Source organism: Bombina bombina, chromosome 3 (genome assembly GCF_027579735.1).
Source record: "Bombina bombina isolate aBomBom1 chromosome 3, aBomBom1.pri, whole genome shotgun sequence".
NCBI classification, from domain to species: domain Eukaryota; kingdom Metazoa; phylum Chordata; class Amphibia; order Anura; family Bombinatoridae; genus Bombina; species Bombina bombina.
The window spans coordinates 233,839,672-233,861,361 of record NC_069501.1 but is presented as its reverse complement, the minus strand read 5'-3'; the positions used below and the strand labels follow the sequence as shown (position 1 = coordinate 233,861,361).

At 42.8% G+C, this 21,690-nt stretch overlaps 1 protein-coding gene across 1 annotated transcript in view; it reads right to left on the bottom strand.

The window, feature by feature from the left end:
- Positions 1-21,690, bottom strand: part of UNC119 (unc-119 lipid binding chaperone) — a 305,121-nt gene that overhangs the window by 59,429 nt on the left and 224,002 nt on the right. The window contains exon 4 of the mRNA XM_053706201.1: positions 15,336-15,508. Within this exon, the coding sequence (XP_053562176.1) occupies positions 15,336-15,508 (173 nt within the window). The remainder of the gene's footprint in view (positions 1-15,335; positions 15,509-21,690) is intronic.

The window sequence follows — 21,690 nt, the reverse complement described above, 5'->3', positions numbered from 1 at the left end:
CATGTTTTACTGACTGTGCTATCTTCTCTTCTGCATGAGCTTTAACCTTCCTAATTAACTGCTTAGTCTTTTTTTGTTGGAGACTCCATATTTTCATATCATCATCTGCTTGTGTGTGTCTGTAATTTTTATAAGCTATCTTTTTTGTCTTTACAGCATGTGCTACTTCTTTGGAAAACCAAATTGGTTTCCGCTTTCTTTTACTTTTACAGACATGTCTAATACAGTGTGCGGTTGCATCTAAAATGGCACCTTTCACAAATTCCCACTGTTCTTGAACCCCTGTAATAAGAGTTTTCCCCTTTAAATAGTTTTTTAGGTATTCTCCCATTAATGAAAAATCTGCCGTCCTAAAGTCTAAAACTTTTGTTTTAGTCTGGGTGGACAGTTCCTGAACATGAATACTAAACCAAACAGATTGATGATCACTGGATCCTAAGTTCTCACCTACAGACACATCTGAAACTGTATCACTGTTTGTAAGTATTAGATCTAATATAGCTTCCTTACGAGTTGGTTCCTTGACTAATTGTTCAAGTGATTCCCCTAGCAGAGATTCAAGAATATACCTGCTTCTAGCCGATCTAGCAGAAGGAATCTTCCAGTCTATATCTGGCAAATTAAAGTCCCCCAGTACTATAACCTTACCCTTCATGGTCATTTTGGTTATTTCATCTAATAACAGATTGTCCAGTTCTTCATCCTGCAATGGAGGCCTATATACAACCCCTATTCTAAAAACATTTTTATCTCCAATTTCCAAAGTCACCCAAATACTTTCCACCTCATCATTTGTTCCTACAATTTCAGTAACCTTTATATTTTCATTTACATACAAAGCAACTCCTCCACCTTTCTTTCCTACTCTGTTCTTTTTAAATAACCTGTATCCAGGTATGACTATGTCCCAGTCATGCAAATCATTGTACCATGTTTCTGTTATAGCTACTAAATCCAAGTTGTCCCTAGTCATTATTGAAATGAGTTCAGGTAATTTATTTCCTAAGCTGCGAGCATTTGTGCTCATGGCACGAAGAATTTTTCTACTAGAATTTCTAGAATTGTTACTTGGACTAACAGTTTTGGCATGCTGTGGGGGGCAGGTGGATATATTAATGCTACCCCCCTTTATTAGTTTAAATGATTTCTAATAAAGTATTTGAACTCCTCTCCCAGATACTCTGTTCCTTTAGCATCCAAATGCAAGCCATCTCTCCTAAATAACCTAGTATCTTTCCAAACAGAGCTATAATGGCCAATAAAACCAAATCCTCGTTCCCTGCACCACTTATCTAACCAAGAATTAAATGTTGTTAATTTGAGAAAACCTGTTCAACGTTTCTAGATCAGAATATATCTGAAAGTTCCTTCCTACTTATTGAACAATGAATATGTTGGAGTTCCCATCTACCTGAGCCAACAGAATTCCTATGAACATGGAACAGAAAAAAAAAAAAACATCCTTGGGAGGCCTTTATCTAAAATCTATTCAATATCCTTGAGACTATAATAAGAAATCAAGGAACCTGAACAGACTAAAACCAAGCTTCCTGAAAAAAGGAGGAAAATGGACAAAACTACCCCCTACCAAAGCCTCTCGATCGAAGGCTGCACCTACATGCAAACTTATATGGGGGGAAAAATCTTTAACTGTTAGGCCTGTTCCAATTCAGCTAATTGGCACTCACCCTGTCAGCGTTTCCCAGAGCAAATAAATTGGCCTGGTATCTAACTTTGCAGCCTTGCAAGCAGAGGGTATAGAGCTCAAATCCAGTAAAATGCACTTAAATTTTAAGCAAACAACATTATTTCCAGACGGAACCAGAAAAACTGTTGATACTAGGTGGAAAAAATATTTCTCAATCCTGTTCCCATGAAAGGAGAAAAACACAAGTCTAAAATATACCCTTTGACTACTAGTCCTGAAGAAGAAAAGCTCCTTAATCACAGACACCGTAGAAATAATGGAAATCAAAACCAGAACCAAATAAAATCTCTCTGTAAAGAAAGAGATAAGTGTCTGGAATTAGAAATCATGTCAGCAGACAACATTCTAAATATAACTAATGCGCTTCTAGAAAGAACAGCTAAAAATGTACTCTAGCATTAATGAGTGCCAACAAAAGAAAGCTTATGCACATTTAAACATAAGAGGTTTAAAAAAATCTCACTGGAATTAAAAGAAGACTGCCCAGAAAGACAAAGATCAAGCAACAGCCACATAAGCAATAGATATCACTGGACTGAAAATATAACTTGCTTGCAAATAAGCCCTCCTAATTAAGGAAATTAACTTCCTATCTAAAGGGACTATAAAAAGGTAGAACTAACTTCAAAAGGAATGCTAGAGCATATAGCATCAACTATTTTGAGACTATCTTCGAAAACGTCACTAATTGTATCATTTTCAGGCTTCTATTTCGTAAACCTTGAGAAGAAACAAAAGTAATATCAGAGTCCAATTTCTGGATATAATCTCAGAAACTTTAACAGGGACAAGAAACACACATATGGATTAACCCCTTAACGACACGAGTCGTACAGGGTACGTCGCACACGCGTTGACAAATTTGGTGAGCATTATTTCATATTTTTTCATATGTTAAAACGTTATTGCACTATGTTGTTGTTTTTTTAAATTACAGGGATAACCGAAGTTTACATTGCAAAGACCAAGCAAAGTCATCTAGCACATAAAAGTCCATTATCATCACTCATATGGAGAAATTTATAAAGAGGATCATTCACTAATAATCACTATATTTTTCTCACTGAGTATCACTTGGATTTTATTTTTAGTAATATTTTTTACCTATTTTTTATTTTTTTACTTTTTTCATTTTTTCAGACACTTTTACACAATTTTACACATTTTTACACTTATCACAAGTGTTAAGGGGATTCCCCGTTCATATTACACTTTTTTATATATACACTTTTTTATATATACACTTGGATTATTTTAATTTATAAATTGGATTTTATATATACTATTTTCTTTTACTTGATTTTTTATCACTGTTTTTTTCCACTGGATTTTTCACTGGATTTCTGGACTTGACAGTTACAACTAGGAATTGCACCACAATTCCTTTGGACACTTTTTTAGAAACTTTTTTTCTCCCTAAGAGATCATTTAATGTGACTCTTATTCTGTTTATCCCCGGAATTGGTGATATTAATCTGTCGAATATTGTATTTTTATTGTATCTTCTACTGTACCGATTATGTATTTTTAACTATATGTTTTTACTGTATCTCATTTTAGTATATGTTACATGGATCCATGGTTTTACTATATGTTTAAATAAATGTTTTGACTGTTATTTACTTTTCTGTTAGAATCTTCCTTTGCCTCTAGTTGGCGCTCTTGGATTATTTCATTAATTCTCTGTAATCTTATCAGGGTAAGCTAGATACCCTTTTATCCAGGAGCTGTGAGGAAGCAGGTTGAGCGCTGTCAGATTTTTTCTGTATATCGACAAACCAACAGGTTGAGGCAAAGGACAAGTCTCTGCAACCCCAATGACAAGGCTTGTAACTAAATCCCCACTGGAGAAATATTTGTCACTTCCAATATTCCAAATACATCCCTCCGACAAGCAACTTTTACTCTGAGGGGAAACAAGCCTTAGCTCGATCTGAAAACCCCTCTCTCTCTCTGAAGACTCAAATGCACATCTTCATTCTTCGACCATCTCCAGCGGAGGCAAAGAAAAGACTGATTTACTGGTGAGGTGGAAGGGGTTTTAGAGTTATTGGGGTTTGGTAATCTTTGCCTCCTCCTACTGGTAGGGAAGAGTGATTCCCAAGAGATAAATTGTGGACGCTTCCCCCATCTGTATGAAATGAATACACAGTAGTAGAGGGTCGATCGTAGGAAAAACATAAAATTATGCGAACCTGATAATTTTCTTTTCTTAAGATGGAACGAGTCCACAGCGGCATTCATTCCTTTTGGGAATTCAGAACCTGGCCATCAGGAGAAGGCAAAGACACCCCAGCCAAAGGCTTAAATACTTCTCCCACTTCCCTCAGTCATTCTGCCAAGGAACAAGGAACAGTAGAAGAAATATCAGGGTGAAAAGGTGCCAGAAGAACAAAAATTACGTCCGCCCCACATAAAAACACAGACGGGGAGCTGTGGACTCTTTCCATTTATGAAGAAAAACATAAATTATGCTTACCTGATAATTTCAGTTGGAAAGAGTCCACAGCTGCATTCATTACTTTTGGGAAAACAATACCCAAGCTATAGAGGACACTGAATGCTAAAACGGGAGGGAACAAGAGGCGGCCCATTCTTAGGGCCCCAGGCCTGAAAAACCCCTACCCAAAAAAAATCCTGCTTCGTCCGAAGCCAAGAACAACCCTTGGAAAAAAGGGGAAAAAAAGACATGTCACAAATCTCTTAGATAGTCTCTATATGGAAAATCAATTTCCAACAGTTGGAACAGAGCATTCCACAGAGCAGCATAATGCTGTCCCTCACAGAAACAAAAGCCACCTGTTCCAACCTCCTACACACAGGGCAGGACAATGACCTTCCAGAGAGAGGAAACCCCAGCTCTAAAGGAAGACAAACATAAGATAACAGCGCACATGCCCCAAGACATGACGCCATAGACTGAAAAATCATCCAGACACCACTGTTGAATCCACATAGAAAATCCCCCATGAAAAAGGAGCACACTCCGTCCGAAGGATAAGTCAGGCCTTAAAAGTTTAAAACCAGGACCCAAGGTGGATATGAACCCTGGCCTTCCTGCTTGCAAGCTCAATAAGATAGCCCCTATGTCCAATCATAGTCTCCCTGAAAAAACTGGGGCGTCCCAAACTAGTCCGCAGGATCATAAGTCTCTTAAGAAAACTGCCACAGCAGGGATTCAAACTCCAAACCTACAGCTTGCTAAGCCGGAACTAATCCCTTAGGCCACTTAGTCCTGCAGGCTGGGGCCCAGATCGCCTTAAAACGAACAACACCCTCAGGGAGCACAAGATACCCCATCTGAAGAAAAACAGACCTCACAGGGGACAATAACAAGGCTAACCCGGAGAACGGGTTCAGGACTCGCTCTTAATTCCCAGCCCAAAGGGAAGAGAACACCCTTAGCAGGAGATCAACACCCCACAAACACGGTGCTAAGCCGCGACAAAGTCACTCCATCACTCCAGGCCTCAAGGACGACTCACCAAGACTAAGGGAATGATAACAAGAACAGAGTCACCCCGAAAGAGAGAGAAGAAAAAGTCTAGTCTCCATAATCCTTTCAGACTAAATTTCCAGAGGCAACACCCAAGGAAGAAGAATGCAGAGTATCCCGAACCCTGGTAGATACATCCCTTAACCCCTTAATGACCAATGACGTACGCCACACGTCCTCAAAAAAAAGACAGTTAATGACCGAGGACGTGTGGCGTACGTCCTTGGTCTGGAAAGCAGCTGGAAGCGATCCTGCACGCTTCCAGCTGCTTTCCGGTTATTGCAGTGATGCCTCGATATCGAGGCATCCTGCAATAACCCCCCTTGGCCATCCGATGCAGAGAGAGCCACTCTGTGGCCCTCTCTGCACCGGACATCGGTGGCCGGTATCGTTGGTGGGTGGGAGCAAGTCTGGGAGGCGGGTGGTCGGCCATCGATGTGCCGAATGGAGTGGAGGGGGGCGGGATCGGGGGCGGGAGGGGCGGGAGCGCGCACGGGAGCGCGCGCGTGCACGGGGGGCGTCGGGCGGGCGCGTGCACGGGGCGGGAGCGGGAGGGAACCGCTGCACTACAGAAAAATAAACTGGGAAAAGTAAAAAAAAATAAAGTTTTTAAAGCTGTAAATAAACAGCTAAGGGACCTGGAAGGGGTGGGGGGTTGATCTTGGGGGGGGGGGGGGAAGCTACACTACAGAAAAGATAATTTAAAAAAATAAAAAGGCACATTTTTTTTACTACACTGGGTACTGGCAGACAGCTGCCAGTACCCAAGATGGCGCCCATTAAGGCAGAGGGGGAGGGTTAGAGAGCTGTTTGGTGGAGGATCAGTGAGGCTGGGAGCTAAGGGGGGATCCTACACAGCAGCATATGTAAATATGCTAAAAAAACACAAAAAAAGCCCAAATATAGCTTTTATTTTAGTACTGGCAGAGTTTCTGCCAGTACTTAAGATGGCGGGGACAATTGTGGGGTGGGGGAGGGAAGAGAGCTGTTTGGGAGGGATCAGGGGGTCTCATGTTTCAGGTGGGAGGCTGAGCTCTACACTAAAGCTAAAATTAACCCTGCAAGCTCCCTACAAGCTACATAATTAACCCCTTCACTGCTAGCCATAATACACGTGTGAAATGCAGCGGCATTTAGCGGCCTTCTAATTACCAAAAAGCAACGCCAAAGCCATATATGTCTGCTATTTCTGAACAAAGGGGATCCCAGAGAAGCATTTACAACCATTTGTGCCATAATTGCACAAGCTGTTTGTAAATGATTTCAGTGAGAAACCTAAAATTGTGAAAAATGTAACGTTTTTTTTAATTTGATCGCATTTGGCGGTGAAATGGTGGCATGAAATATACCAAAATTGGCCTAGATCAATACTAGGGGTTGTCTACTACACTACACTAAAGCTAAAATTATCCCTAAAGGCTCCCTACATGCTCCATAATTAACCCCTTCACTGCTGGGCATAATACACGTGTAGTGCGCAGTGGCATTTAGCAGCCTTCTAATTACTAAAAAGCAACGCCAAAGCCATATATGTCTGCTATTTCTGAACAAAGGGGATCCCAGAGAAGAATTTACAACCATTTAAGCCATAATTACACAAGCTGTTTGTAAATAATTTCAGTGAGAAACCAAAAGTTTGTGAAAAAATTAGTAAAAAAGTGAACGATTTTTTGTATTTAATCGCATTTGGCGGTGAAATGGTGGCATGAAATATACCAAAATGGGCCTAGATGAATACTTTGGGATGTCTACTAAAAAAAAATATATACATGTCAATGGATATTCAGAGATTCCTGAAAGATATTAGTGTTCTAATGTAACTAGCGCTAATTTTGAAAAATAATGGTTTGGAAATAGCAAAGTGCTAATTGTATTTATGGCCCTATAACTTACAAAAAAAGCAAAGAACATGTAAACATTGGTTATTTCTAAACTCAGGACAAAATTTAGAAACTATTTAGCACGGGTGTTTTTTGGTAGTTGTAGATGTGTAACAGATTTTGGGGGTCATAGTTAGAAAAAGTGTGTTTTTTTCAATTTTTTCCTCATATTTTATATTTTTTTTTATAGTAAATGATAAGATATGATGAAAATAATGGTATCTTTAGAAAGTCCATTTAATGGCGAGAAAAACGGTATATAATATGTGTGGGTACAGTAAAAAAGTAAGAGGAAAATTACAGCTAAACACAAACACCGCAGAAATGTAAAAATAGCCTTGGTCCCAAACGGACAGAAAATGGAAAAGTGCTGTGGTCATTAAGGGGTTAAGCAAACGCTTGGAAAAGAGACAACACTGCCTATAGTCCCCGATATGGAGATGACTAACTCTCAGAAGTAGCCAAAGCCACACGGCCCTCACTTCCTAAATAAAATTAAATGATGAATCTGGCAGCATTGGGATCTGAACCGACACCTCCGAAAAGACAGGAGCCTTATCCAGTGCCTTAGACTGCTCGGCCACGCTTCCTAGCTCAAAGCCGCCAGAAACCCGGACAAAGTCCAGAAGTCTCAACTCAAAGAGAACCTCTAAAAGGAACAAGTCCTAAAATGACACTCCAAAATAGACCTTAAAAAGGCAAGACTGCCAAGAACCGGCGGCATGAAGGACCTAAATCCTCCAAACCTCCAACCCACAACGGGAAGGAAAACTCTAGTCCCCGCAAAATTGGAAACACAGCATGTCGCAGCTGATCTCAACCGAGACCCGGCCGACTAGATTGACAGGCTAATGAGGACTGAACCATCCCCCATGCCCCTAAGCAAACCACAGACCATCAAGTCCTCTCAGGATACTAGCTGAAACTAGTTAAATAAAAACAAGTCATATTGTGAGCACTAGGCGCCCTCACCGGACCAGCCACGCATAAAAGGTGCCACGTGTCTGAAATAGGCCTCAAAGACAGAAGGATTTGTACTTAAGACCAGACTGAAACCAAGGGCCCCAGCACTGTCAAGGCCACAGAGTCTCCCCCGAGATGGAGGGATAGACAACAGACAAACATAGGAATAGCAAATCCTCACTCTTAAACAAACATTTGTAAAAGTAAACAGTGCAACCACAACATGGCAAGTATCAATTCCAGAGAAGAAAGTTCCCGAAGGAAACATTACGACAACATGAGCTCTAAACCAAAGAAAATCTATCCTCACCGGAATAAATAAAAGCTCAGGCAACCCGTAGGTTATCGCCCAGGAAGAACGGTCACACCTGCAAGACCAGCCCAATAGGAATCCGAATCTTCCAAGCTCAGAACTGGAAATGGATACTCAAATAACAGACTATAAGAAAATTTCCTCATTCCCTTATGTCTAATCATGCAAGCCAGTCGAAGAGGAAGAATGGGAAATCCAACCATTAAGAGTGGGATCCTCCAGCAACGCCAAAACGTGACTCAATAGAGCACGAAGGCGGGCCAGTCTAACGAAAGGCACAACATAACTCCTGGGACAAAAGGCAAAGAACGACTGGGGGATGAGGGAAGTGGGAGGAGTATTTAAGCCTTTGGCTGGGGTGTCTTTGCCTCCTCCTGGTGGCCAGGTTCTAAATTCCCAAAAGTAATGAATGCAGCTGTGGACTCTTTCCATTTATGAAGAAAATTACATGCTCTAACTGAATAGAGCATGTTATTTTTTTAATACAATGGCCTTATAACTTGCCAAGAGAAGATGTCCAAAAAGACAAGAGCAGAAACGCTTTTAAGTATCACAAAAGAGAGCAAGCAGAGAAAGATTACTCTAATACAGTGCCACCCAATCTTCAGCACATGAGAACATGAAGCCATGCAAGGGTTTCTGTGTGGCACTTAGGACCACTGAAAAGAAAACAGACATTTATAATTTTAAAAACAAGTTTCACACTTCTCATTACGTAATTTTGTAAATATGAGTAGTATTCCATTAGCTTTAGATAAAGAACATGTAAAATATCATTACATTTATTTTTATGCATTCTCTTTGCCATATGTGAGACTAACGTAATGTAACCCATAGCCAAGCCCATGATTACGTACTGGCCATTGGGTTGGTTAGAAACTTAGGACGTGAATCAAGATATTAGATAGATATAAGAAAGTGTTTTCAGTAAGAGAGGGTGGTAAGTTGTGCTAAAGCCATCTCATAGATCTAAAAAGGTAAATAATTTTGCTTTACTTTTCAGTAGTCTTTTAATAGAGTGAATGAAATCCGAACTGCAAATGGATCTGGTAAAGTGGCAATAACAGATTGGTGTTGGGGATAATCGGCCCAGAATTGTTTTAATTACAGGTATGTCACACAATGTAGATTTTCAAATGGTTATGTGGGAGCATGCAAGTTCATTCAAATTATAAGACAAAAACAAAAAGTTTAAAATGATGCAAGAAAGGAATCTATGCCTAGGAATGATAGGGTATAAAACACATTTACTAGCTTAGTAGTTGGAATCACAAACATAGGACCCTCAAGCAGCTTTAGTCTTCAAGTACCTCTACCAGCCCAGGCGATGTTAAATCTTAGAGCTTCTGAAATGTTAGGATTTACCGTTGGAACAAATAAAGGGGACTTTCAGTCAGGAAGAATAAAATACTTCATGCTGAAAACTCCTTTATTTGTTGGAAGCGTTCGCCACACTGAGCTGCTCAAGCAGCCCACGACAGAAAACCTATTTGCTGTGAGGTGAAGTTTCCACCTCTTAGCATATAGTCCTGCGTTCCAACTGGCACCTAGACCGCATGGCTATTGGCTAAGGAGGTAGAAACTTCACCTCTCAGCAAAAACATAAATTATGCTTACTTGATAATTTCCTTTTCTTCAGATGGAAAGATTCCACAGCTGCATTCATTACTTTTGGGAATTCAGAACCTGGCCACCAGGAGGATGCAAAGACACCCCAGCCAAAGGCTTAAACACCTCTCCCACATCCCACACCCCCCAGTCATTCTGCCAAATAACAAGGAACAGTGGAAGAAGCATAGGGTAAAAAAGGTGCCAGAAGAATAAAAAAAGAACCAAAGCCCTCAAAAAAATTACGGGCTGTGGAGCTGTGGACTCTTTCCGCCTGAAGAAAAGGAAATTATCAGGTAAGCATAATTTATGTTTTTCTTCATAAACGGAAAGAGTCCACAGCTGCATTCATTACTTTTGGGAAAACAATACCCAAGCTATAGAGGACACTGAATGCTAAAACGGGAGGGTATAAAAGGCGGCCCATTCTGAGGGCACCAAGCCTAAAACCCTAACACCAATAACCCCAGCTTGGTCCAAAGCCGAGGAAAAACTAGAAACATTTTGAAAAAGGAAAGGACCAAGGACACAGATCCACAGATAAACCATAAGCCTATCTACAGATAGACCAAGCCAATCGAAACCCCACCGGTCTCAAAGAACAAGGGCAATGCCCAGCCCTAATTGCTCAAAATCCACGGGATAAAGACCCCGAGATTGCAAAAGAGAAGAAATCTTCCCTAACCAATAATCTAGAAGGTAACTGAAGACGAAAGCCCCATAAACCATTAGGGACTGTTCAGAATATCCAAATCTCGTGCAGCAATAGGGAATCCCCTGACGGCAACCCCTGAGAACTCAGAACGCTGCATGCTGCTATCATCCGAAGATAATCTAGAAATTTGAAAAAGACAAGCAAATAGAAGCAGATAAAGTTAGGGACAATCCTAACCAACAGCTTGCTAGACATCAAGCTACCAATGGACACCGCCACTCCTTTCCACAAAATCCTGAACGTGGAAAAGAAACAGAGCCCCTCAAGGAAGGCTCAGCCACCCTCGAAGACTCAAGGACAAAAATTGCAGAGCAACAGATCTCAAAAACCTGCTACAACGCCCAACTAGCCCAAGCGATGGGCATGTCAGAGAGACAGGGGTAGCAAAATAACCCCAACTCCAAACCCCCTAGGGAATGGAAAAAATGCTACAGGACTGCACAGGGATTTTAACCCATGGTCTGTGCATTTACTACTCTGTTTGTATATATGTGGAGCCACAGACAATACTCCCACAGAGCTCAGGTGTGCTAACACACCTTCAAGGTGCAAATCACTGCAGCCGATTTCAAACTGCAAAACCCCCTGATTGTTAAGCAGCTAAGCTAACCCAAAGGGTATAGAAAAATGCAATATAGATCCGAAAAAGGACCTCGCACAACTTTCCTTGACAGTCTCGACACAAATGAGTGTTTTAACAAGAGCTTGAGAGGGACCCGAGTATACAACTCCTTCTGCCCCAAGGCAGAACCACAATCCATAAATAGCCAAGCAGAGGGAGAAAAATCATCAGTAGCTGGATTAAAACTCCCTCTAGTGGCTAGGTGGATTAAGCCCTCTCCAGACCCCTAGCATTGGCCGTCTCCAGAGAGAGGAAACCCCACTGCTGAAGGAGACAAATCTCACCCCTGAAAAGGAGGACCCCTAAGAAACCTTTGACTGATTAGCCTAAGACTGAATAAGAATCATCCAGATCACCACTGATGACACAACCATAGTAGAACTCCCCATAATAAAAAAATGGAGCAGACTCTCATACCAAACAGCCCCTAAGGAAAACTGGGACGTCCTGAACCAGACTACAGGATCATAATTCCATAAAGATCCAAATAAGGACCCTAGAACTGGAACCTAGAGCCATCGGAAATGAACGACCCCTCCAGGGAGCACAAGATACCCCATCTGAGGATTCAGACCCCACAGAGGATGGTATCCGAGTTAGACTGGCAAAACAGGACAAAAAAAACCTCATCCATAAAAAACCCGACCAAAAGGGAAGAGAACGCCCCTAGCAGGAGGCCAACTCCCCCCCAAATAAGGTGCTAGGTCATAGGCACTATAGAACCCAAAAGGCCCCAAGGTCTACCTTCACAAAGTCCAATCTAAGTGAACAACAAGTTGTCTCCATAATCTCAGTTATCAACCTTCCGGACCACCCCAAGAATGCAGAGCATCCCGATACAGGCGGAACATCCCCTAAACAAAAACTGGGAAGTAAGAGACAACTGAACATCTAGTATGGAACTACGAACACCCGGGTCTCAACTACCGTCAAGAAAAAAAAAAAAAAAACGGACGAAGTCCCAACAGTCTCGACCCGCCGGAAGAGATTTCCAGAGGGAATAAGTCCCAAAAGTACAATCCCAAAGAACCTTGACAGGTGAAGCCACCAGGAACTGGCTGCACAAAGGACCTAAAAACCTTCAACTTCTAACCCACAACGGAAAGGGAGTCCCAACCACTAAACTGAAAGGCTAATGAGGACCAAACACGAGCCTCCATGCCCCTAGACAAACCATGGACCATGAAATCCTCTCGGAATGCTAGTTGAAAACTTGTAAAACAAAAAAAACAAATAATAGTGGGGACCACTTGGCGCCCTAACCAGACTAGCCAGGCATAGCAGGCGCCACGTGTCTGAAATAGGCCTGAAAACCGAAGGATTTGTACCCAGTCAGGACCAGCCTGAGACTCGGGGCTCCAATTGACAAGGCCAAACATTCACCTCCGAAGAGGGGGAAAGAATAGACAAACACAGGACTGAAACACGTCCTCATAACAAACTTTCATAAAAGTAAACAGTGCGATCACAAAATTGCGAGTATTGATTCCAGAAAAGAAAATTCCCGAAGGAAGTATTATAACAAACGTGAGCTTTAAATCCATCATAACCAGATTAAAATAAAAGATAAGGCAACTCTTAGGTTATCGCCCAGGAAGAACGGACACTCCCGTAGGACCAGCCCAACAGGAAGCCGAGACTTCCAAGCTCAGACCTAGAAAGATACTCAAGAAACTAGACTATAAGAAGATGACTTCATCCCCTTATGTCTAATCCTGCATGCCATTCGCATCAGAAGACTCAGGATCACCCACCCCATTAAGAGTGGGGTCCTCCACCAAAACATGCCACAGCGAAAACAATAACTTAACTCCACAGGGGCAAACGAAGACCCTGGCCCCGAAGGTTGAGCCCCTGAAGCCTCAGGGACGGTCACTTCCCCATATGGCTGAACTGGACCAGGCGATCCCACGCCTGACGAGCCCAGGTTAACGGAACATGGACAATATCTTAAACTCCTGGGAGATGTAAATGCACAGAGCCAAGGATATGGCCATGCAAAACCGTGTCGTAACCTCTGGAGGAAACAGGCACCCTTGCAGAGAAGGATAAGCCACGTTTGGGTTACTTGCATGCGTAGTAAGAGTTGGTTTGTAGGGAACACGCCTCACAGGAAGCAGAATCCTCGGAGGCGGATGGCTCAGCGGGCCCCTGGTTCCCCGATCCCGAGAAACAGAGCACTCTAAAACGGCATTCGGAACATAACTTATGGACATGTATCACCGGGGCCAATTCATATTCTTCACAAGAAGTAGAATTAGAGACATCCATCTCCAAAAAAATCAGAATCCTCCATAACTGGGATATTGATAAAAACGGCACCTTACACCCCAATGGCTGGGGCACTCACCACCTCCTATGAACCAGACACCAGCTAAACAGAATTTCTTCCGTCGCCACACGGTAAGGAATGCGGAAATGGAGAGCCCAAAACGTGACCACACCCGGTCACAAGGTATACTGTGCAGTCCATGAAAAGTGCACCCGTCCGTAAAGGCTGCGTCACTACAATAGGCCGTTATGTTCCGAAATAGCCCTAGTAACACTACACATTAGCAGACAGAATCATATAACAAACATGATTAAAAAAATCATTGTTCATTAATCCCCCTTAGGAGATATTAACACTTGATTCCAAGATACAAATGGAGCCTCACTGAGACCCTGTGGTTAAGGTTGATCTGCGAGGCATATAGCCCCTCGGATAACTGTTGTATTTATTATCCATGATGAAATAAAATGAAAGGATCTTATCGGAATCTGCGCTGTGGAACAGGAACACGGCACTTCAAGTGTGACAGATAGTAGCGTCGCTTTTGCCATGGACTTGAGAGAAGAAAGCAGGCAGCGAAACTCGTCAACGCTGATAGCTTGTGGAGATGTTAATCTGAGTCGGGGTGGTTTCACAGGAAGACTCTCCCTGCATCTCCGGACTCTAACTTTCAACCATGCTCTCACTGAGAGGATGACAGGACTACTTAAAACTCCAGTTCCATTCCGAAGAGTACTACCCTCCATATCGAAAACTTCTGATACTTCTCTGACAACTTCCTGGGACGAAAGGCAAAGAATGACTGTGGGATGTGGGAGAGGTATTTAAGCCTTAAGCTGGGGTGTATTTGCCTCCTCCTGGTGGCCAGGTTCTGTATTCCCAAAAGTAATGAATGCAGCTGTGGACTCTTCCGTTTATGAAGAAAATAGCATTAAAGGGACAGTCTACACCAAAATTTTTCTTATTTAAAAAGATAGATAATCCCTTTATTACCCATTCCCCGTTTTTGCATAACCAACACTATTATATTAATATACTTTTTACCTCTGTGATTACCATGTATCTAAGCATTTGCAGACAGCCTCCTTATCTAAGTGCCTTTGACAGACATGCAGTGTAGTCAATCAGTGAAGACTCCTAAATAACTTCACGGGAGTGAGCACAATGTTATCTATATGACACATGTGAACTAGCACAGTCTAACTGTGAAAAACTTTCAAAATGCTCTGAGCTAGGAGGCTGTTTTCAACTGTTTAGAAATCAGTTTGAGCCTAGCTAGGTTTAGTTTTCAAAAATACCACCAAGGGAACAAAGCAAATTTGATGATAAAAGTAAATTGGAAAGTTGTTTAAAATTGCATGCCCTATCTGAATCATGAAAGTTTAGTTTTGACTAGACTGTCCCTTTAAGCCGTGGGCTGCTTGAGCAGCTCAATGCGGCAAACGCTTCCAACAAATAAAGGAGCTTTCAGCATGAAGTATTTTATACTTCATGAACGAAAGTTCCCTTTATTTGGTCTAATTGTAAATCCTAGCGTTTCACAAACGTTAGGATTTACAATCACTTTAAGCACTGGACAGATGTCCTTTAAAATTGGCCTGTTCGGGTCAATTGATGACTAAATTAAGAAATATAGTTAATTATGAATGCATGTTATATTACATTATATTTCTGAGTGTGACTCTCCCCTACTCAAAAACCAAGAAATTCAGTGAGAGAAAAAAAAAAACCGCTATTAAAAAGCCAAAAAGTACTCACTAAGATCTTCTGATAATTGTGGAAACTCATAGATATGTTCACATGTGTTTTTACTGCTAGGGATGCAGAAGCCAAATTCAAAATCAAAGCTTTTCAAAAGCTGCTCACGGAAATAATGCCTCTCGATCATGCGGAAGTTGTTGATGGGCTTATCTCCAACTGTGAATTCAACACTACAAAATGTAAAATATACGATTACTACATTTCAATATTTTGCTTAGATCTCACATAAACATAACTTTTAGGTTACATACTGAAAAGGCTAAGCCTAATATAACTGTTACATTATAAGAGACATTCATTCCTTATAAACATAAAGGTGTATTAAATAGCCATGCACATTGCTATACAAAAATGGTAAAGGTTGTACAACACTGGGAGATTTGTGTGCTAAAGTGAGTTCTTAATTAAAAACAAATTATGCTTACCAAATAAATTTCCTTTCCATGAGGAGTGTCCACGGCTTCATTCCTTACTTGTGGGAAATACTGAACCTGGCCACCAGGAATAGGTAAGACACCCCAGCCAAAGGCTTAAATACCTCCCCCACTCCCCTCATCCCCCAGTCATTCTACCGAGGAAACAAGGAACAGTAGGAGAAATATCAGGGTATAAATGGTGCCAGAAGAACAAACAAAAAAATCTAGTCCGCCCAACTGAGAAAACGGGCGGGACCGTGGACTCTCCTCATACAGATGGAAAGGAAATTATCCATCTTAATATGAGGAGAGTCCACGACTTAATTCCTTACTTGTGGGAAACATATACCCAAGCTATAGAGGACACTGAATGAAACGGGAGGGGAAAGGTGAGGCAGACCCTATTCTGAGGGCACCACAGCCTGCAAAACCTTTCTCCCAAAAGATGCTTCAGCCGAAGCAAAAACGTCAAACTTGTAAAATTTTGAAAAGGTGAGGACCAGGTAGCCACCTTACAAATCTGCTCCATACACGCCTTATTCTAGAAGGCCCAAGAGGAAGCCACTGCTCTAGTAGAATGAGCCTTAATCCTCTGAGGAGGCTTATGTCCCGCCGTTTCATAAGCTAAGCGAATAATGCTCCTCAACCAAAGAGACAAGGAAGTAGACGAGGCCTTCTGCCCCTTACGCTTCCCAGAATAGACAGCAAACAATGAAGAAATCTGTCTAAACGCCTTAGTGGTTTGAAGATAGAACTTCAAGGCCTGAACCACATCCAAATTATGAAGTACCCACTCCTTCGAAGAAGAAGGGCTAGGACACAAGGGAGGAACAACAATCTCCTGATTGATGTTATGATCAGAAACAACTTTAGGAAGAAAACCTAACCCAGTATGAAGAACAGCCTTATCAGCATGGAATAATAGGTAAGGGGGCTCACATTGCAAGGCAGTCATCTCACATACTCTGCATGCCGAGGTAATAGCCAGTGAAAAAAGAGAACCTTCCAAGATAATTTAATGTCAAAGCCGTGCATAGGCTCAAACGGAGCCCTCTGCAACACCTTAAGAACAAGATTTAAACTCCAAGGGAGGAGTGCTAGGTCAAAATACAGGTCTGATTCTAGACAGAGTCCGAACAAAAGACTGGACGCCTGGAAGTTCAGTGAGCTTCATGTGCAGCAAAACAGATAGGGCCGAAATTTGTCCCTTAAGAGAGCTAGCCGAAAGGCCCTTCTCCAGACTATCCTGGAGAAAAGAAAGAACCATGGAAACCCTGACCTTATCCACAAGATTCAAGCAAGGAAGGCAACAATAAAGTGGGGTTAAAGGATTTATTGGCACAAAAATGCAGCAACGTTTCGGGAAAACATTTTTGTGCCAATAAATCTTGTAACTCCACTTTGTTGCCTTCCTTGCTTGAATCTTGTGGATATCTTGGGGTCCTTGGTTGGAGTGCAGTGGCCTGTTTGTGCTGGTCTGGGCGTTCTTTGCTTTGGAACCCTGACCTTATGCCAGGGAAATCTCCGCTCTTCATACCTTGGATATGTAGGTCCTCCACAACTTATGATAGATGCGATGACTAAACGGCTTATGTGCTTGAATGAGAGTATCAATAACTCTCTCAGAAAGCCCTCTCTTGGCTAGGACTAAGCGTTCTATCTCCACGCAGTCAGCCTCAGAGAATCTAGATTTTGATGAACAAAAGGACCCTGTTCCAGCAGAGCCCGGCGACAAGGTAACCTCCACGGAGAAGATGACATTCCCACTAGATCCGCGAACCACATCCTTCGCAGCCACACTGGAGCAATCAATATCACTGCTCCTGCTTGATGTGGGCCACTACACGATAAAGAAGTGGTAACTGTGGGAAAAGGTAGATTACCCTGAACCTCCAAAGCACTGCTAATGCATCTATTAGCTCCGCCTGAGGATCCCTGGACTTCGACCCATATCTGGGTAGTTTGGTATTGAGACAAGACACCTTGAGATCCATCTCCGGTGTCCCCCACCTGTTGCATATCTCAGCAAACACTTTAGGGTGGAGAGACCATTCCCCCGGATGGAAGGATTCTCTGCTGAGAAAATCCACTTCCCAGTTGTCCACACCCGGAATGTGGATCACTGACAGCGAACAGCTGTGGGCCTCGGCCCACTCCAGAACCCGAGATACTTCCCTCATTGCTAGGGAGCTTCTTGTTCCCCCCTGATGGTTGATGTAAGCCACAGAGGTTGTCTGATTAGAATCTGATAAACTGAGTCGAACCCAGAAGAGGCCAAGCCTTCAGAGCATTGAAGATCACTCGAAGTTCCAAGATGTTGATCGGGAGGAGAGATTCCTCTCAAGTCCTCAGGCCCTGTGCCTTCCTGGCACCCCAAACAGCTACACATCCTGAGAGACTCGCGTCCGTAGTCACAATCTCCCAGGATGGTCTCAAGGACGACGTCCCTTGGGACAGATCTGGACAAAGCCACCAGGAGAGTGATTCTCTCGACCGGCTGTCCAGAGAAATCTGTTAAGACAGATCTGAATGATTGCTGTTGCACTGACTCAGCATGCACAGCTGAAGAGGTCTGAGATGGAACCTGGCAAAGGGGAAGATGTCCATTCAGGACACCATGAGTCCAATTACCTCCATACACGGAGCCACAGATGGCTTAAAGGTCTGGAGGGCAAGATAACTGGAAGTTAGCTTGTAACATCTCTGGTCTGTAAGAAATATCCTAATAGACATGGAGTCTATTAACGTACCCAGGAACTCCACCCTGGTACTGGGAATAAGAGAACTCTTTTCTAAGCTTATCTTCAATCCATAACATCGAAGAAGAGAAAGAAGAGCTTTCGAATGGTCCTCTGCCAGACAACAGGACGGTGCTTGAACCAAAATATCGTCTAAGTACGGCGCCACTGCAATCCCTCTGTTTCTGGCCACTGCGAGCAGAGCCCCCAGAACCTTTGTAAAAACTCTTGGAGCAGTAGCTAGACCAAACGGAAGTGCTGGTCCAGGAAAGCAAATCTTAGGAACTTGAAGTGTCCCTTGTGTATAGGGATGTGAAGGTAGGCATCCTTCAGGTCTATCGTGGTCATAAATGGTCCTTCCTGGACTAAAGGAAGAATGGACCTCATCTCCATCTTGAACGAGGGGACAGACAGGAATTTGTTTAAACATTTTAGGTCCAGAATCGGATGAAAATTTCCCTCCTCTTCGGTACCACAAACAGATTTGAGAAGTATCCCAGACCTCTCTCTGCTGGAGGGACCGGTACAATGACCCCCAGGTGGCGGAGAGATCCCTCACATACCCTAGAAAGGCCTCTCTCTTTTCTGGCCTTGAAGACCGGTTTAATAACAGTAATCTGCCCCTGGAAGGATGAGACTTGAAACCTATCCTGTATCCCTGAGTGATGACCTCCAGTACCCACTGGTCTTGCACGTCCCCAAACCAAGCTTCTGAAAAAAGCGACAGTCTGCCACCTACCAGATCCAAAGTCGGATCAGGAGCGGTCTCTTCATGCCGAATTTGACTCGGCGGGCTTCTTCTTCTGCTTGGATTTATTCCAGGATTGAGGAGGTTTCTAAGTTCCCTTGGACTGCTTCGGCTTTACAGAGAACTGCTGATGTTGGGATTTGTGCGAACGAAAATTAGGACCCTGTCCCTTATGTTTTTTTTCTTATCCTACGGTAAAAATGCACCTTTGCCTCCAGTAACCGTGGATATGATAGAGTCCAAGCCTGGACCAAAAAGAATCTTTCCCTTGAATGGGAGGGAAAGAAGTCTAGACTTTGAAGTCATGTCCGGGCTAGCACAGAAAAACCTGAAGCCTTGGCGTTCAGGCGAATAATCTGAATATTGGTATCACAAATAAAAGAATTAGCCACCCTTCAGGCTCTAATTCTTTCCTGGATTGTGTTGAGGTGGAACCTCCACCTCGATCAGCTCAGATAAGGAGTCACACCAGTAGGTAGCCGCAACCGCAGCAACAGCTGCTGCCTGTTGGAAGAAATATCCTGTATGCTGAAACATTTTTCTTAACAGAGTTTCCAGCTTCTTATCCATGGGCTCTTTAAATGACGAACTATCCTCAAGTGGGATAGTAGTGCTTTTAGCAAGCGTGGAGATAGCACCTTTACTTCTACTTTAGGGACGGAGCCCCACAACTCCAACTGAGAGTCCGGAACCGGGAACAATTTCTTAAAGAAAGATGAAGGGGAAAAAGAAGAACCAAATCTTTCCCATTCATTCTTAATAATGTTCGCTATCTATTCAGGAACCGGAAAAGTCTGTGGTACAACCCTGTCCTCGTATACTTTATCTAATTTAGGAATACAAAGTTCCTCAGGTAATTTAGGTTCTGGAACCTGTAAAGTAGCAAATAATTCCTTTAGTAGAAAGCATAAGTGTTCAATCCTAAATCTAAAACCTGGTTCCTCCACAGCTGGAGGCTTAGAGGCAGCAGATTCCGACCCAGAAAAAGCATCCTCTGAAGTATCAGAGGCGTCTTCATCATCGGAAAATCTTGAATCAGATAAATCCAATAGGCTAGTAGATGACCCAAAGGAAGGATAGCAATATTTAACCTTTCGCTTGTGCTTAGCAGTGCGAGTTAAAGCACTAAAGGTCGCAGACACTGCCATCTGTAACTGTTCAGTAAAGTCTGGTGGTAAAAGGTCCCCTCCAGATGGAGGAATAGGAGTGCTACGGGAAGCTGCATGTGTATTAGGAGATGTATGTATGGTGCGCACCTCACGGGACGGAGACTCCTCAGAGTTTAAAGGCTTAGTAGTACTAAACATATTAGTTTTCTTTAATAATATTACTTTATCAGGGCAAGTGGAACATAATTGAGCAGGCGGGTATACTGTGGCCTCCACACAATATAGACAGGCATTAGTTTTAGGTAAAGAGGGAGTACCCTCTAACGTATCAGATAAATGGCACCTTTATACCCCCAATGGCTGGGGCACTCACCACCTCCTAAGACCCAGGCCCAAGAGAGAAACCACTTCGTTTCCAGACACTGCACAGTCAGGAAGAAGAGAATCCCTGTGACCACACCCGGTCACGTGGTGCGCCATGCAGGTCCGCCACTGCACAACTAAAATCGCGCCAAGCCTAACGGGTTGCGCAGTGCCAAAGTGAAAGTAAAACCTGTACGTTCCAACATCTAACTGAGCCACATCTCACACAGCATTATTATTATTATCATTATCATTTATTTGTAAAGCGCTGCCAAATTCTGTAGCGCTGGGTACAATGATAAGGGTATACAATGACAAAGATTTGTGATAAAATACAAAACATAACAAAACTAAACAAATCTAGTACAGGAGGAAGAGGGCCCTGCTCCGGAGAGCTCAGAGTCTATAGGTTAAGGGTGCAGAGACATAAGGTTGAGTCAGGCAGTTCATGTACATATATTAGTTTGGTTCGGATGAGGGACGGAGGAGAGATGGTAAGCCTCTCTGAATAGGTGAGTTTTCAAGGAGCGTCTGAAGCTATACACGGTTGGAGACGGTCTTATGGAGCGGGTTAGAGAGTTCCAGAGGACAGGAGCAGCACGTGCAAAGTCTTGGAGCATAAACACGATATTAAAAAATAAGTGATTAATCCCACCTGTTCAATAATCCCCTTCCGGAGACATTAACCCTCGATTCTATTCAGATAAAATGAGTCACACTGTGACCCTGTCTTCTTGCGTTATCATGAGTGTACAAATAAATGAAACAATCTTACCGGAATCTATGCCATGGAACAGGAACACGGCCTCAAGTTTGACAGTCTTGTAGCATTGCTCCTGACATGGACTTGAGTGATAGAAGCAGGCAGTGAGCCTCGTCAACACTGATTGCTTAAGAGCTGTTAATACGATTCTGGATGGGTTCGCAGAAAGACTCTCCCTGCATCTCTAGACTAACATTTGCCAATGCTCTCACTGA